Source organism: Mus pahari, chromosome 4 (genome assembly GCF_900095145.1).
Source record: "Mus pahari chromosome 4, PAHARI_EIJ_v1.1, whole genome shotgun sequence".
In the NCBI taxonomy this organism is placed as follows: Eukaryota; Metazoa; Chordata; class Mammalia; order Rodentia; family Muridae; genus Mus; species Mus pahari.
The window spans coordinates 107,992,591-108,011,237 of NC_034593.1; the positions used below are offsets into that span (position 1 = coordinate 107,992,591).

At 40.9% G+C, this 18,647-nt stretch overlaps 1 protein-coding gene across 1 annotated transcript in view; it reads left to right on the top strand.

Moving 5' to 3' along the window:
• Dpyd (dihydropyrimidine dehydrogenase) overlaps positions 1–18,647 on the top strand; it is an 844,579-nt gene that overhangs the window by 815,437 nt on the left and 10,495 nt on the right. Inside the window, exon 21 of the mRNA XM_029537560.1 lies at positions 8,911–9,054. Within this exon, the coding sequence (XP_029393420.1) occupies positions 8,911–9,054 (144 nt within the window). The remainder of the gene's footprint in view (positions 1–8,910; positions 9,055–18,647) is intronic.

Genomic DNA, 18,647 nt, shown 5'->3' on the forward strand with positions numbered 1-18,647 from the left:
GGCACTGCTTCTTGAAGCTGAAGTATATTAAATTCACATTTGGCTGCTAATCATTTTCTCAGCAGCTCTATGGTATTTCATTAACTGCTGCATGTAACACTGTGGCCTTTCACCTGTATTAACTTGAGCTCATTAAACTTGAGGCCAGTCATAAACAGGACTGAACTAATTCCGATATTTGGCTTCATGTGTGTTCAGCGTTCGGCTAATGGTTTCTACTGGGTGAACCACTTTTCCCTTCACAATTTGTGAAATGAGAAAAACAGCAAAGAACATGGATTGCTTAAAAAGTGTTCCAGAAGGAGTGCAACTTTTCATATCAAAAATAAGATACTGAGTATCTCATGCAAGGTGCTGTGGGGGAGGGGCACAGTAATGTGAGAGAGCCATAGCACAGACCAGGGACTGAGTTCCTGATTCTGTCACTTAACGATGAGAAGTGGAATGAGTGATTTAGGATTCCTGAACCTCAGACCTGTCCTCAAATATTAGAAGGCCAGTATATCCACCTTCTGTCCCCGATGAAGACCCGCTGCTCTTCATACTTTGCAAAGGAACTGCCGAGGAACTTGAACAGAACTTGAAATGGATCCTAGATAGAGGTCAGAAAACATGGACTTTTGATGTCCAAAGACAGAAGATGAATGTTTCAGCTTCATAAGAGGGTGTTATTGGCCTTTCCTCCCCTCTTAGGTTCTTTACTTACCCTGAAAATTTGAAGGAGACCAGCCACACTGGGGAGTGGTTCCCTCTACCAATCGACTCACATGTTCATCTCTCTGGAAACACCCTCAAGACATATCCATAGATAACGTCTCACTGCATTATCTAGACATCCCTTGACCCATGGATATCAAATACAAAATTCAACATTCTGCCGCAGGACTACTTCTCATTTCCTAATTTAAAATCTTAAATAGTAATACTAATATTTTTGTGGATTTTCTAGCTTATTGTCCTTCTACAAACAAAATCCCATCTCCAATCTTCTGGATTATTCTCTCTGTCACAGTCAGGGTACCATGATCTACCCCTCCTTCTGTGACTACACCATCTGATGACAACTTTCAAACATTAGGTGTCTTCATGCTTTCTAACAAGTGAAATCCAAGCCAGCTCACACAGAATTCAGTCCTTCCTAAATCACCCAGATTTTCCCCCACAGTACCCCTGCCACTCAATGTATTTTTACAAACTAAGAGTAAGTTCATTCTTTATTATCTCTACTTCATGCCTCTTTTTCGTTGTCTATGTTTTGGAGACAAGGCTTTGCTATGTATTTCTTGTTGGCCTGGAACTTACAGGGTAGCACAGTCTAACCTCAAATCCATACATCTATCTGCCTGTTGAATGCCAGGGTCACCGGCATGTCCATAGCATCTAATGCCACTCCAGCCCTTTAGTTCCCTCCTTCTCTAGCACTGTATGCTCCTGAAATTTTTAGAATAAGGACTCCCTTCACTCCAAAGCCTTTCTTCAACTCTAGCTATGGTCAGTTGCCCATCCGATCAACTGGGAGACCACCTTAGCATCTCTACATGCATTTAGAAAACCTCTCCTTAAAAGTACTCTTATCACTCATTGGCCAAGTAAGTTCAACCAGTTTTGTCCTTCTGAAGTGGCTACAAGAGCTCCAAAAAAATTCATTCTCTAGGTCACTACTAACTGTTTATTCCTGCTGTGACTGAAGTCAGATCTTTTCAAAGCTTAATTTCTCTTGATTTCTATTCTTGTAACTCTATGCCACTCAAAACATGAAACTCACTTCCTTGTTTTTTTCCCCCAGATTTCTGATAAGGGCACATAAGTGAGATCAGAACCATGCAAGCCTCTCACAAAAGAATGTCAGCTCTTGTTCCCAACAGAAGCTCTCTACATGCTGACCACAGGAGCTCTGCTCACTCTTGGTACTGTTGTGGATCTTCTCCCCTCACCCTACACTCCCCCCCCCCTTCTCTCTATTCTCCTTCTCCTAGAGTATGCCTTGGCAGTTCTCCACATCCTGTCTTTAGACTTTCTCTCTGATTTGGTCTCTTCTAAATGAGAGCCGCATTTCCCAAACCTTGGCCTGAAGATGTGCTGATTATTACAGTAAGTGATGGGACACCTGATAAGAGCCATCTAAATGCTATTTCAGTATTAAAATCCCACTGTTCTCAACCCAGTTCCTTTGGAGATGAGTCAGTTGAGTCGGACTTCCACACAACGCTCTGAGAGGCTTCCAAAAGGAATCTTCTCCTATTCTTTATTTTGGCCTCAGGCCCTGTAACCACACTGGAATGGAAAAAACCAAATCTTGCTATAACTAGCTCTAGCTAGTGTTCTTTAACACTAGAGTTATTGTTCTGTGTTAATACTGTCTCTAATGGGTGACAGTTCTGCTGGCTCCATGGCACCTCTCCCACACTGTTACCTTTGTCCCACCAGATTTTCTTTCACTTGAAAGATTGACATCCTTTCTCATGACCCTCACACCTTTATTGGCATGGCTTGCCCAGTTAACTTAACTTTATCCAGAGAACTCAGGTTAGGTGTCACCTCATTCAGATAATCACTGGCCCCTTGGCCTGAACTAGGTACACACTGTTATCTCTCATATAACAGGCTGCTTCACCTGTGTAGTAGCCCTTGCCACAGGGCATCACAATTATTATGATCTGTAGGTTCTTTAAGGTCACAGACTGCCATAGATGATATAGATATAGATATATACATTTCAAATGTTTGACACTCTTTAAGATTCATAAATTCAGCTGTTTTGATGGTAACATTATCTGTTTCATGTAATTTCTAATCTATAAAATGTGTATGCCACTTGTTTTGATAAAAACAACTTGGGATGCCTGACATTTCAAACATGCAGCAAAATGTTGTGCCTGTTCAATCTATTTACAATATTGAGTAACCAGTAAATACTAGATCAATACTTTTCTCTCTGAGATCTCAAGGAAGGAAGATGGAAGCATGGCTAAAAGTGACCAGACAATGTAGGATGTGTGAGTCATAAAAGACTTGTTAACTACACCGTGTCCCACAAGAGAACCTTAACATGAGGAGAAGAATAAGTAAAGAAAATTTCTCAGATATTATGAAGACTTGGTTTAAACTACAAAGCCAGATTGACATGGACTAGGTTATAGATAGATGATAGATAGATAGATAGATAGATAGATAGATAGATAGATAGATAGAGATTATGGATATAGATATAGATACATTAATTACAGTGATAGGGATGTAAACAGGGTATCATTCACAGCACCAGAACCAAAGGCCTGTAGAATTAACTTAGCAGTTGTGAGTATTACAACCTTTATTCTCTAATACCAACACTAACATTGTGAGCAGAGATTACTATTCTCATGCCACTGACAGAGAAAAGTCACTGTAGGATAGCTTGGTAATGAAATATAGTCAAGTATCTAAAGAGTACAAAATTATGAGTCAACAGTTGTTTTTCTAGTTGAGAAGGAGGTACCAGAACTCACGCATTACAGAGCTGAAAAGACACTCAACATTTTCACCTTCGACACTGCATCCCATCATTCTGAGCACACAGCAATCAAAGTACGTTCAGAACACACTGTAGATTACTGCATTTCAACCCCAGGATAGCCATTTTACTTGAAACTATCAGACTCAGAGAGTCAATGATCCCAACTATCACACCCTGGTGCTATTTGTACATGTATATGTATGTGCATATGTATGATGTTTATATAACATAAATTAAATAAATTTTATATTACATATATTATATATAAATGATAAATTTTATATATATATATATATATATATATATATATATATATATTCCAAAAAGTATTTCAATTGCCTTAAGCAACTTAATGACCTATTCTGTAGAAATGCATTGACTTTCTTTTTCTCCAACTCTTAGTCACTTGGTGACATTTATAGAGTATTCCAAGCATGAACATGAGCGATACTTACACAATTAAGCACTATGACTACTATATAGATTCCATAATTCCATATAGAAGTTATTTATCCTTTAATCAAGACAGTTCATTGACTAGTACAGACATTCTGTACTGTATTTGGGGGGTAGATGGTGTACAGCCACAGATAGCTAGTATAGTCACTGCATATGTAAAATATGTCATTTGAAATAAAGATCACCATTAGATAGTTGTAAAAGATATATTTTTTAATCTGGGTTATTCTTTAGTCTGTCAGTGCATCAATGTGGACACATATGTGCACAAACAAGAGATAGGTTAGCAGATACCAGTTGTTTGAGGTTCATACTGAGCCATATGTATATCACACAGCGTAACTCAGAAATCCTTTTATCTTTTCATGGCATTACTGTAGATGTCTCAGTAATTACTCTTTTAGCAGTTATTGTTTCCAATCAGATAAGAGAGAAGGATTAAAAAATAGAATTGATACCCTACAGTTCTACAGAGTATGCTATTAGCCAACTCTATGCCATTCTCATAAAAGTTATGCAATTTAAACTGGATGATGCCAGTGCCGGCTTCTATTAGGGACAAGAACCCTTTTCCACTCCATAATATGTTCAATTATCTTTAGATTGATCCGTGAATAAATTATAATCCAAATAGACTACTTTTCCTCCAAGCTTTGCTGGGGAAAGGAATCATTGCTGATTCACAAGGTTGCCACTTCTCTCTCTCTCTCTCTCTCTCTCTCCCTCTCCCTCTCCCTCTCCCTCTCCCTCTCCCCCCCTCTCCTTTTCTTGGCAATGGAACACTTTTTATATCCCGATAGAGACTGTTTTAGTATGAGACACTGTTATCTTTGGCAGAGTAGGATTTAGTTTTTCTGGGGAGAGCAAATTCATCAATGATGAATCCCTGGAGAAACTATTGAAATAAAAATCACCCCTTTCTGAGTTTTGTTCTGAGCATTGGTGGCAAGGCTGATTGGATGGTCCTCAAGAATGTTTTGCTTTTCTTTGGGGGGCCTAGCATGATGCACAAAACTTCATTGAGTTATGGCCAGCTCCTCATTCTTCATGAAGAGAAGAGTGAAGAAAGAAGAAAAGCTCTGGCTGCTGTGTCCACCAAGCCCTGCTGCTTCTCCTCCTACAATGGGAAATCAATTAACTGCATGTTCAGGCAGAGATTTGAACCAAAAGCTCTCCTAATCATGGCTGATCGCACACATATCCCCTGACCAGTTACACATTTATCTTTGCTTTCTCTTAGCCTTGTTTGGCTTTGCATACTTTGCCCATGTGGCTGTTTTTTACAAGGATCGGGACATAAATGTAAGCCTCATTGTAACCCAACTGAGGGTAAAAGAGGAAAAAAATATCATTTACACTATCATAGACTCCCAAGGACCTGAGTTCAAAACCAGCACCCATGTTTAAAAGCTAGGCATGGTTGTAATGAGGTACCTGCAATCCCAGAACTGGAAGAATAGACACAGCCAGAACCCCAGGGCTCATAGGCCAGTCAGCTTAGATTAATTGGGTGGGCTCTAGGTACCAAAAAGAGACACTCTCTCAAAAAAGATGAAAAGCTTCCAAGCCATCTCATCAGAGATGTATCTGTGGCCTCTAAATGCACAATGAAGATGATCATCTGTGTGTGTTCGTGCACACACACAAACACACACACACACAGATAGTTTCAGTACCGCTAAATGCTAAAGCCACCTTATTATATTTAATTTGTGTGTGTGTGTGTGTGTGTGTGTGTGTGTGTGTGTATGTGTGTGTGTGTGTATACACATATATTTTCTGGGGTATGTGTGTGTGTATACCTGTCAAGACCTGAGGTTAACATAGAGCAAATTCCACCTTAGTGAGACAGGGTCTATCAGTTGAACCCAGTACCCACTGGTCTGGGCAGTTCAACTATCATCTTGCTTCATGGATTCCCCTGTCTCTGCTTCTTACATGCCAGGATTACAGGTAGTCTACTATGCCCACCAGAATTTATGTGGGTACTAGGATCTAAATTCTCATCCTCATGCTTGCCTGGCAAACAATTTACCCACTGAGCTATCTCCACAGATCCACCCATATTTTTCTCAGCATTTAACTTGTCATACTAATGAGTGAAACAATCTTCCTTGTGGCAGCCTCAAAGTTTTGGAAAGTATCCCTCAGCCTCTGGTCTCTCCACATGGCAAGAGGAAATAACAAATAAAGCCATCTGACTTTGGGGCTGTGCAGTTTGGGGTTGAAGAAATACTCATTGGTATTTTGTGCATGGTTTTTCAACTTAAAGGAAAAAAAAAAAAGGGCGGTAGCCACTCTTATCTAATTAATTTCTCTCATCAGTGAATAAATAATATCCTACAGGAATCTTTATGTTAAATTGAAAGCATTTCCTTAGCACTGATTATGCAGATGAGTAAATTAGGGTGGTAGCACTGCTAGCCATCGGGGGAATACAGGATGCTTCAATTTTATATTGGCAAACGTGATCAACAACTACAAAAATTCCAGGGGCTGTCAGCCTATCAATGGGATGTCTACAGTTCAGCATAAGAGGATTTTCAAATTTCTGGCATCCTCATCATAATTCCTGTGAATGCAATGGTTTAAGGTTACAATTTACATTTCTTCTATTCATTTGAATAAGGAATAATCATTTCAGATTTTGTGTGTGTGTGTATATGCATGTGTGTGTGTGTGTGTGTGTGTGTGTGTGCATGTGTAGCATATGTAGACATGTGTACTCTTTGAGAGCAAAGAAGGGGAGTTGAATCCCATGAAGCTGGAGTTACAGGTGGTTTTAACCAACCTGTCCAACGTGGTACTGTGAACTGAACTCTGGTCCCTTGAAAAGGCAGTAAGCAATCTTAGCTACTGAGCAATCTCTGCCGGCCCTGGGTAACAAATCAGCCAAATAGAGGACACTGCCCTCCAATCTCTGTTTAAAGAAGATGAATTGAAAAGTTACAAGGACGTTTGTTTTTGGAACAGCCTTTACACAACTCAAGTGGAATTGGATGGTGTTGAGAGAGATGCAATCGATCGCAGCGACCGGGATCCTGGTTCAGACTTCTTAGGATTAGTTGACATGAGAGCCTGCAAGACCCAGAGGCTGTGTGCTTAAACGCTGAACCATTCTTGATCAGTTTGAGAATCAGATTTAAGGGCCCTTGACATACAAGAAAAATATATAGTGATTTTCTGACTCGTGTCACAAATGCGATGTGTTCAGCACTGCTCCTTATGAGAAGACATTGTCTAGACCCAAGGAAACAGCCTTCCTAGTGTAACCCCAATTCCTCATTTGGCCCAAGCATCGAAACAGTGTTATTTGAACATGATATAGGACATAAAAGTAAAATTCACATGAGAATTCTTTTTACATTAACGTGGCTTTCCTATGGGATAAGTTCTGAGGACTGCTTTGAGGCTCTTACTTGTTTATGATTTTAATAAGCCAGCATCACTTATATTACAGGAAAATAGATAGAAATTATTCTACCCTCCATCATATTTCATGTTACTATAAGCATTAAATGTTGTAATTTGGAAAAGTGCTAAGATATAGAGATGAAGTACATAATTCTAATCCAATTGGGTATAAATTAATTTGGCATTGACTTCCATTTTCCATTTACTTGACTTCTTGACATAATTATAGTGCGTTGATCATCAAAGTAACAAGCTTAGATGTATTTCCACATAAATATGTTCTTTGCTAATATAAATATGCAGTGGAAGGCTACAGTCTGGTCTGGCTTGATTGGGTGGCATGTGTTCCTCCACCAAGCCTGCTCTTGCAGTCTCCAAAGAGCTCATGTCCCTCTATGTGAACTGGAGAGTGAAGGCTTGTACACTGAAACAAGTGTGATTCTTTCTCCACTGCTGGGTCAGAGACCAGGATGACCTTGCAGAGCTGTTCTTTTCCAAATCCCTATCATCTAGAAAAATGGGTTTCATTGTGCAGGAACAAGAGTGTGTGTTTTCAGTGGTGTAAAAGCCACAGCAACTCCAGCAAACAGTCTGCTGTGAAACGTTTGGAATTCAGTGGTGTCTGTCATCAGTGGGATGTGTCAGTGAACGTGCAGATCAAAGGTTCCAGAAAGGGGAAAGACACTGTGAAGAGGAGATAATTGTGGGATAATGAATGGCATGAGGGCATTTTTGTGTTAAACTTAAAACCACTTAACATTTTTCCACAGCACCTAGGTTTCTTCCTGAATGAACTTTGTAAAATACAATTGAATAACCTTGAGATTTAAAGCCTCACCATGCTTCGGAATACTGATGGAGTTTGTTTAAGCGTTGTGATATACCCTCTGCCTTTCGTTTCTATTTTTTGCCTCCTTCACGCAAAATAAAGTTTATTTTCTGTGCAGAGGAATCAATATTTTTGCCATTTTGCTTTTTCAACTCTTCCAGTAAGTTGCAATCAACATTAGTTACAATCTTTAAAGAGATGCATTAAGGATTTGAACACAATAAAACGGAGATACAGATGAGAACTTTGGCAAAGCACCTATGCTATTGACAGAGGCATTTGTCAAGGGCTACGACTGTGTCTATACTGTGCTAAAAACCTGATGGAGGGGAAAATAAAGCATCAATAGCTTGCACCTTCTGTCTGAACAAACCAAACAAATGGTCTCCTTACTAGCTATTATTTTAAGTGAGTGGATCTGGTTTGCCATGGTGAAATCCATCCCACTTAGAAATGAATTTTAATTAACATCTGCATCTAATGCATAAATGTTCGACTGAAGTATTCTTCTCTTGTTTTCTTTTTGATGCCAGATGGAAGCAGGAACATAGAAGGCTGGTGGTCCAGGAGGAAGGAAGAGCTAGTTAACGGGGATGTAAAACACTCATCAAACACTCATTTGTTTGTTGATGGTATTTGTGTGCAGAAACCTCCTCACGCTGCCTCTTTCTATGGGTTAATATGAGTTCTACCTTTTGTGTTTTCCCTTTAGAAACTGCCCAGCTTTGGACCTTACCTTGAAAAGCGTAAGAAAATCATAGCAGCAAGTAAAATCAGACAGAAAGATCAAAACACAGCTTGTTCACCTCTCCAGAGAAAGCATTTTAACTCCCAAAAGCCTATTCCTGCCATCAAGGTAAAGTTAAGACAACTTCATACATGTATTTATTTCCTATTCAAATGCGGCCTAAAGGTTTTTTCCCCACTTTAATGTAGCATTGATTTTTTTTTTTTTGACCTTCAATATTCTGAAACTTTCTAAAAATTCTGTGTACCATGAAGATGCTCTAATAATACAATAACCCCTTCCATGTTTGTTTCCCACTTCAGTTTGTTTATGCCCCACTGTCTAGGTCACTACCAGGTTCATGCTTCATGGGAACTTTGTGCATTTATGTGTTAAGTGGAATTCATCGTAGTCTCATAGTTAGCTACCAGTATTTTAATTCAGAGTTAAGTTCAGGAAATCTTTTAGTCGTATAAAAAAAATTGAATTGTGTAACTGTATCAGGGCTGTCGATATAATTTACATTTGAGGGGATTCTTTAGTACAGCCTCAGGAAAACATGCCTAGTTATTTGGGACTCAAGAATTTATTCTGGACATAAACAAATACCTTTCAAGCTTATTTATCTTGGGTGTTTGGTTTTGTTTTGTTTTTTTCAAAGAATCATAGCTTCCTATCAAGCTGTGGGGATGAGAGACAGGTTTGACTTGTGCTTGCTCTACCATCTCAACAAGAGCCCTGTGTGAAACTTGAGCAATATCATGGTCAAGATTTGGGGAGAATGTTGGGTTTTTCCTTTCTCCCCTTTTGAAAGACATGGTTTGCCTCTACAGCTCAAGCTGATTTAGATCCTCCTGAGAGCTGAGCCTTCAGGAATGCCCCCACAACACCAATAAGGACAACAAAACTGTCTCTCCTGCCTATCTTCCAATCTCACTTAGGATGTCTCCAGCATCTGATGAGGGTTTTCTCACTGTACCATAACATGGCTCAGGTTTCTAATAAAGGCTCTAATGTCATCAGGAAGCTCCATTATCCAGATCCCAGCTAATCTAAATTGCCTGTTAATGACCCACCAAGAAGTACCATTGATATACAAATTTAAAGGTTAATTTTCTAACACAATAACTTGGGATGAATGCATTCAAGCTATATCTAAGAGGTATTTCTCTTTGACTGAATGAATTTGGGTTTAGCAGTGTTGTTTAATTTATGTTATTTTATTGTAAGATTTAACTGTTTGTTATAAACAGTTAAAGTTTATAAGATTTCAGGATAATATAATTACAATGGAAGAGTTTCCTAAATTGAGATAGACTACTCTGTTGTAGTCCTTATGTTCAAATTATGCCATTGACAAATCATAGCCCTGTGAACTTGCCTCAGTAAACTAATCTGTGAAATGGAGTCAATGAAAATATTTGCTTCCATAGGCAAATGTGATGGTATGGGAAGCATTTTAGTGTAGAGTCTTCCTTAATTGCTACTTGCTAGTAAATTTAATGCCAGAATGGATAGGCCAGATAACAAGTTAGGTGGATATTTCTACTTTGTCCATTGAAGCGAACTCTAGAATAGGAAGGGAAATTGAAAACTCTGAAGACCAACCAAGCTACAAATTTTGAAACCACTGTATTTTACTTCAGAACAACCGTGTGCTAAGTCGTGTGCCAGGAGCTGGGCATCAAACACTCAGGGACTATGAAAAACATGTTTTGTAAGCTCATGAAGCACACAGGAGACAGAGGGAGAGAGAGAGAGAGAGAGAGAGAGAGAGAGAGAGAGAGAGAGAGAGAGATTGATTAAACACACAGACAGGCAGAGATGGTATGGAATTATATTTGTCAAATGATGTACACATAAGATGTATAGAATCTTTCAAGATACCTAATTTAGGTTAAAGGAGCCAAGGAAAGTTTTCTGGATGCAGTGGTTTGCCTTTCAGTCTAGATGGTTTGAGAAATCCCTAGAGAATGGCAAATCACAGTTCTGAGTGTGTCTGTGAGGACATTTCTAGAGATAATAAACTTGCGACTTGAACTTTGGTCATTTGGTGGGATACAGACTTTACACTGAGTATTTTGAAGTAGATAAACTTGGGGGGACATACATAGAGAGATAAAAGAGGAAAATGACATATTAGCAGCCTACTGTGTGCCAGACACAAGGTGGGACGATCTTATGTGCTTTCTTTGGTTGTTACTTAATATCCTGTGTGGAAATAAGGGGTGCTGGGTAATCAAATGAGAAATGGGTAGAGAAATAGGATAGTGACCGGAAGAATATCATCATGACCTGGAAATGAATAAGAATGAAAGGATTCCTAACAACCAAGGCATGGTCCTCAAGATCAGGAATCCCCAGAAGGTGGCAAACACCTTTCAAGGTTTAATGTTGTCTGTCTTAGGTAATCATTGAGATCCCAGCTTTTAGCTGTAGCAACAGTCAATGAGTTGTCATAGACCCACTGTGCCACATGGTAATCCCTGATTCACAGCCACCACCACAAAGAACAGTGCTGTCACAGCCATAGCATGCAAAGCATGAGCAGACTCTCACTCCCTGCACTGTAGTGAGGAGAAGCTACTGAACACAGGCAGGTATTCATAGGAACCTATGGAGTAGGATCAGGAGACGGGAAATCCCAGGATAGATTGCTCAGAAACGCTTGATCCACGAACTACACTTGCATTAACATCCCCAAACTGAGGTGATAAAAGAACAACACAGGTATCTAGGGGAAAGATTTCAATTCAGAAAGAACAGGAAACACGTGGACCCTACGTGGAGATGTCTCTCGCAGAAAGCCTCTGAGGTCTCTTGGAAGGAGGAAGTGAAGGGACCCGAAGCACGGAGGGAGAGTCGCTGGGAGATAAAGTCAGGGGTCCTCGGTAACGGGATTTTAAATGACGAGGTGTGTGAAGATGTGTGCGGGTGCATATGAATGCATGTGTGTGTCTATGTGCTTGTGTGCGTGTGCGTGTGTGCGTGTGTGTGTGTGTGTGTGTGTGTGTGTGTGTGTGTAACACAGTACAGTGTACTTAAGGGAGCTGGGGCTATCAACTTCATACAAGCCCCCCACTCCTCACCCATTATTTGAAACCCCTGTCTGATGAGGTGTCCACATGGTTGTTCAGCCACTATGTTTCTGCACAGAGTTCTGATCTGTCTACTTACCTTCACCTCAGACCCTTTGCTTTGTCCTTTTTATTGCTCATTTCTAGCAAGCACTAGGGTCACCCTGTGTTCCCACCCAATTTCACTTTCCTTCCTGTGTTCCCTACAATGTTGCCTGAGCCCCTCTTGCCTGGACAAGCTTCTCACTCATGTACCTCCATTCTAATCTTCTCCAACTTCTCTGATTCTAACATGGTGATATCGTTTCAAAGGACAGCATGCCTGCCCAATAGGTCTCTTCTTTGGTTCTTTTAGTCTCTCTGTTGCCATTGATGTGGCTGAATGGTCTGTCTCTACCTCCACAGATAGGCAGTTTCAAGCTCAGTCCATCAACAATTGTTTACCGACTATCTTCTAGAGCACTGAAGATGGTGGCAATTCCAAAGAAATACAAAGTATGGTCCAAGGCCAGGGGTTTTTCTATCTCTGTAAAGATGGATCACTAGCACATACTCAATATGTGCTCACTGGATCTAGGAGTGCTAGTAGGGGAAAGGAATACAGCATGAATTTTAAAAAGATGGAAGTCTGTATTTTGGGAGCACATGGTATAGCAAGAGGGAAAAACACATGTTAAAAATTATTTACAGTTCAATCAAATAGGAACAAAATGCTCTGGGAACACAGACAACTAAAAGGGATTAGTCCTGCCTCGGGTAATTGTGGAAAGCTTCACAGAGATGGTGATATTTAAAGTAGAGTTTAATAAATTAGTGTTCATTAAGCAGAGAATTAATAATAAAAGCTAATATTTATTGAGGTCTTATGAGGTTTCAAGCACTGTAACGTGTTTGTAAATGAGCTCATCCCAGCCTCTCAGTAACCTGATGAGATGAAACACTTGTATCCCGCCAGTTTTACTGAGTCAATAATTGAAAAACAGAGAGGTTAGCTAATTTGCCCAAGGTCACACAGCTAGGAAAGTATTATCAGAGCCAAGATCTGAACCTATGTCCTAAGGCACTGTTCTACATGGGGTTGCGGGCAATGTTTCAAGATAGTCAGTATGCTTGCAAAATATAATGTCCAAATGCTTTTGTGATAATACACAGTCCTGAGAACCTAAATCATATACAATCCCTGAATTGCAATGGGTGGTGATATCAATGTATTGAACTCTTTTTGTCAAATGGGAATTTATAAAAAGGACAAAACAGAGAAAGGCTAATGGTGTGTGCTTGTGGGGTTGGGGGGAGATGCACACATGTGCATGCATGCTCTAGTGCGTGGGCAGGTATGCATCCACCTGTGTGTGACGATAGGGAATATAGAGATCTTGTATCATTCCCTTTGCCTACCAAGTTTTCTTTGTTAACCTGGAGCACACTGGACTCCACTAGTGTGGTCAGCCAGTAAGTCCTAGGGGTTTGCCTATTTTTGCCACACCCAGGTTTTTTTTATGTGGTTTCCACAACCATACAGAAAACCCCTAACCAACTGAGCCATCTCCCCACACTACTTAGTGTTGATAAACAGCATTCTTAAATGTGTTTATTTTATTTTAATTTTTTAGTTATGAGGTATGTGGGTACCTGTGTGTGTGTGTGTGTGTGTGTGTGCATGTGCACGCATGCACATATGTGTATAAATACATACATATGAGTACTGGTGCTTGTAGAAGCCAAAAAAGACATCAGATCTCCTGAAGCTAGATGTGTAGGCAGTTGTGAGCTACCTGTACTGTGTCCTGGGAACCAAACTCTGGTACTCTCTAAGAGCAGGGCTTGCCCTTAAGCACCGAGTCATGCCTCAAGCTGTTTTCTTAAGCATTCCTAACACAGTTTAAGGGAACAAAGAAACAAATGGGATAATCCAATAAGAATCCCACTTAAGGCACCAATAGGGGCCATTCTCAACATTGCGCTGCAATGCCCTGGTCAGAACTGAGGGTCTTCATGCCCTCCTGGCTTTTTGCCATCCGGCATATGGAGGTGGCCTGAGAGTACCTGAGATTCCCCCTCTAATGTACAACGGGACCCTGGAGATGCCCCGTCATCCAGACGATCTTCTCTTTGTCACCCCCGCATCGTGGTTTCCCCTTCATAGCAACAGCATTTATCATACATGTGGCTAAATAATAAAACCGCTTAGTCTGTAAAGGGGAGAGAAAGAGAGAAAGAGACGTCTGAATCAGAGACAGGTATTCAAAACCAGTACAAGAAGACTGAAGAGAAGGGTAAGATAAAGGGAGAGAAAGAGATGTGAACTTCCATGGTAGCTTCAAAGGGGTTTCTATAAGGTAGTCTGAGACCATCTGAAAAAGTCATATGCATGAGCATGCATGCACAGAGACAGACAGACAGACAGACAGACACACACACACACACACACACACACACACACACACACAGAGAGAGAGAGAGAGAGAGAGAGAGAGAGAGAGAGAGAGAGAGAGAGAGAGAGACCCACGCACACAGGCATGCACAGTGCCACATAAAGTAAAGCATGCAGTGCCTCCTTCCAGAGAACCTTTGCCCCCTGGCCCCAAATAACTGACAGGACAGTGCTCACATGTGGCACAGCAAAATGAGAAAAGTGCTTTATTCCCTGGCAGCAGATAACAGAGGCTTGAGAGGCTGCCAAGCCTCATGACGTCCCGGAACTCGCCCCAGTTCCGTTGATGTATGTGAGAATGAATTCTCATTCTCCTTATGAAGCTGGGGATGGATCTCTAACGTCTTTGAGTTTCTGGGTAGGAAAATGAATGGTTTAGGGGCACTAGTGATGTTTTCATCACGTCTTCCCGCTGCTTGGAGGAGGAGATAGACGGCATCTCATAAGACTGGCAAGGCAGTGTTGGCAGGAGACCAGTCAGCCTGATCGAGTGCTTTATTATTTCAATTGAATTGTGAAAGGAAGGAGAAAAGCAGTTGGATAAAACTGTAAGACCATATTAGATACTTACAGAGCACAAAGGGGCCTGCACAGAAAGAAAAATAAGGGAGACTTGCCCAGCAATTTCCAGAAGAATCCAGAGAAGTACGCTGAGGCAGCCTTCATATTCTCAGTTGTCTACAGACCAATAAATAGCAGTTGAAAATCTATCATGTTGAACTTTAAAAGCTGAGCAGAATTTGGTTATAAAAATAATCTCTTAAGTCATGTGGGGATTTATTGATGTGTGGTCCCTGACTTGAAGAGAATACAGCAATAGAAAAAAAGACCATGTTGCTTAGAATGAAGAGGCCCCGTCAGCAGACAGAGGGAAAGAGCAGTGTGTGCCAGATATGTGCATGCATGGAAACCCACAAGGCTAAAGGTGATGTGAGAAGCAGCCGGCTGACAGATGCTGAAGTGAGGGAAGAACGGGAATGTCCCCTCAGGATGACATCAGAGACCTTAGAACCAGATGGCTAATTGGGACGGGCAAGATAGAGCAGCCCTGTAAGTCTTTATAGACTTTAGATGGAAATCCCACTCCACTGAAGAAAAACCACCTGAAAAGGAGTTGAATAACCTGTGCCATTTGGAGTATCATCTCTCAGAAGAAGACCACTACACAGGCTTAGTTTGGACTCCTTGTTACAAGTTTGTGGTGGAGAGAAATGGCACGTGAAGGGATCTGAAGGATGTAGCCATTCATGTGAGCTTGGAGGTTTTTTTGTGTGTCGTGAAGGAAAGTCTCTGTGTAGGCATATGTGCATTCCATCTTTAGTAAATCTATTTCAGAAAGTTTGAAGACCTTGTGGATGCTATCCCATTGTCCAGTGTGACTGGTAGTGATTGTCAAGTTGATGAGCTTTAGAATCACCAGGGAAACCAACTTCTGAGTATATTTATGAGGGATTAGCTATATTGTGTTATTTGAATTGAGGCAAGAAGGCCCATCCTTAATGTAGGAAGCACCGTTCTACAGGCTAAATAAAGAGAAAGCAGGCTGAGCATAGCATTCACTTCTCTCTGCTTCCTGACAGTCTTAGGGTTTCCATTGCTATGAAGAGACACCATGACCAAGACAACTCTTGTAAGGACAACATTTAATTGGAGCTGGCTAACAGGTTCAGAGTTTCAGTCAATTATTATCATGCCAGGAAGAACAGCAGCATCCAGGCAGGCATGGCGATAGAGGAGCTGAAAGTTCTACATCTTCTTGTAAAGGAAGCCAGGAGCAGACTGTCCTCAGATAGGAACTTGAAGTCCACCCTACAGTAACCCACTTCTTTAACAAAGACACACCATCTCCAACAAGGCCATTCCTCCCAATAGTGTCAGTCCCTGGGCCAAGCATATTCAAACCACCAAATTGACTGTGGAAACAGTAACTTCAGAAGTCTTGGCCTTCTACCTCCAAGACTTCCCCACTATGGTGGACTCTACACTTGGAATTGTAGCCAAAATAAACTTCTCCTTCCTTATGGTGCTTCGGAAGATATTTTGTCACAATTGAGGCACTGGGTCTCTAACCTAAAGATGGATCAAGGATGAGATGTTGTCAATCAGAATTTGGTAACACAATTACTATGTATTTTCCTTGGAATAAGAAGGTTAAGGTTCAGCATTTAGATAACTTAGTGGTCAGTGATCCTATGAGAAAAGCTCTTATCAGTGATAAACAGAAAAGGATAACAATAAGCTTTTAACATGGCTCAGTCGAGTGACTTGAATTTAGCAAAAAATATTAGTTAAAACAGGAGTGTATTTTGTCAATTAAAAGTCAAAAAGAAAAAAAAATATACCCACTCCTTCACACAGATGGTTTATTGTTAAATCACAATTAGAAAAAAAAAACAAAACTGCTCCATTCCTATTATCCTTCCTTGCATCGTCACATAGAGTGTTCTCAGAATTGAAAAGGAGGAGGAAAAAACAGATTTGAGAGTCTAAGATAGGTACAATAAAAGGATACAGCTTCATTAACGCAAGGGAACTCCCAAATGTCTGCAATTTGATACTTCAAGCCTGAGTCCACCCCACAGGGAAGGATACTGTGATGAGAGCCTCCAGTGCTAACACCTTGGCAGTGTGTGTGTGTGTGTGTGTGTGTGTGTGTGTGTGTGTCTCACTGACAGCTTTCTCTGCCACCACCCTCTCTCACTGCCCTTACCTGCTTCTAGAGTGCCCCAGCCACATTATTTCTCTCAGCTCCTCTGGCCAGTCTAGTGTTTCGGTTTGTTTTTGTTTTTGTTTTTGAATCCCTGTCCTTTGTGATCGCCATCCCAGCTTATGCAGCTTTTCTCTCACTCATCAGAGTCTACAATGTTCAACTTCTCAGTACTTCCTGCTTGCCTCCCAGCTCAGAGGGCTACACATGATGCCAACAGTGTCTTGACTGTTATGCGTTGACTGCTATACATTGAGAGCACTTGTCTTTGCGAACCCTGAACCCTGTGCCAGTTGATGACACATCAATATTGATCTGAGTTCTTTTAATATAGAAAAGACACAGTGAGCGTGGAAGCTCACATTTAACAATCCCAGCACTCGATAGACTGAGGCAGGGGGATTGATTGCTGCAGCATCAAGGCTAGCTTGAGTTACACAGTACGTTCCAAGGTAACCTAGTTTACAGACAGAAACCATATCTTCAAATGACCAGAAGAGAGCCATGTGAAGGGAGGGGAAACAAAGGAGGGAAGAAAAAAGGAATAAATATGAGGGAGTAGATGATCTAACTGTAGTAGAGGGAAAAACAACCAGACCGGAGGCTGAGACCCAGTTCCAGGGGAACCATGCAAAGATTACTAAATTTGACACAGGAGCTTTTATGAGGACAACAGTTATTAACAATCAGCATAAATTCGGTGAGAAGAAACCAGATGATCTCATTTCCTCTCCTGATAGGTTTATTAAGCAAGGCGGGACAGGATAAGAACATGAAGCATTGATGGGGGTACAGATGAGGACCCAGGAAAGTAATTAAGCAGCTAAACCCAAATGATTTAAATCGCAGATCCCTCAGGTTAGATGTCACAGTGATTTCCCACAGCACGCTGTCCTTGGTCCTGGGCTTTGAAGGGCACATATTTACAGGAATTGTAGGAAATATGCTAATCAACTACAAAAACCCAAAGCCAGAAGATCAGTTAATGTGCCAGATAACAGTTACAATCTGAAGGTAATTCAATCAGCATTAAAATTAGGTCAAAACTAATAACTTTATATTGTTCATAATGAGGAAAGTGTCAGACCTCAGACACTGGATCAAGTCCCTCTAGCTCTCTATTCTTTGGCCTTAAAATGTATACCAAATAGAAATAATGTCTGACCTATCTTGCAAAAATACTTTGATTACCCTAAATTTGGCCATTGTAGGCCATTTCACCAACTATGAGCACTTACATTAAAACCACATGTGCCACCTAGGGAGATGGATCACTGAGCAACGTCCCTGCTACACAGGCAGAGGACCACAGTTTGGTTTCCAAGATACCACAGGAAAGCCAGGTGGACTCAGAGGCCCATTTGTAACCTAGGACATGAGAAGCAGGGACAGGGAGTCGCTGAAGTGAGCCACCTAGCCATACTAACTGAAATTAGCAAGAAACCCTTTCTCAATGCACATGATTGGAAGTGATTGAGATGAGCACCTGACGTCAGCTTTGAGA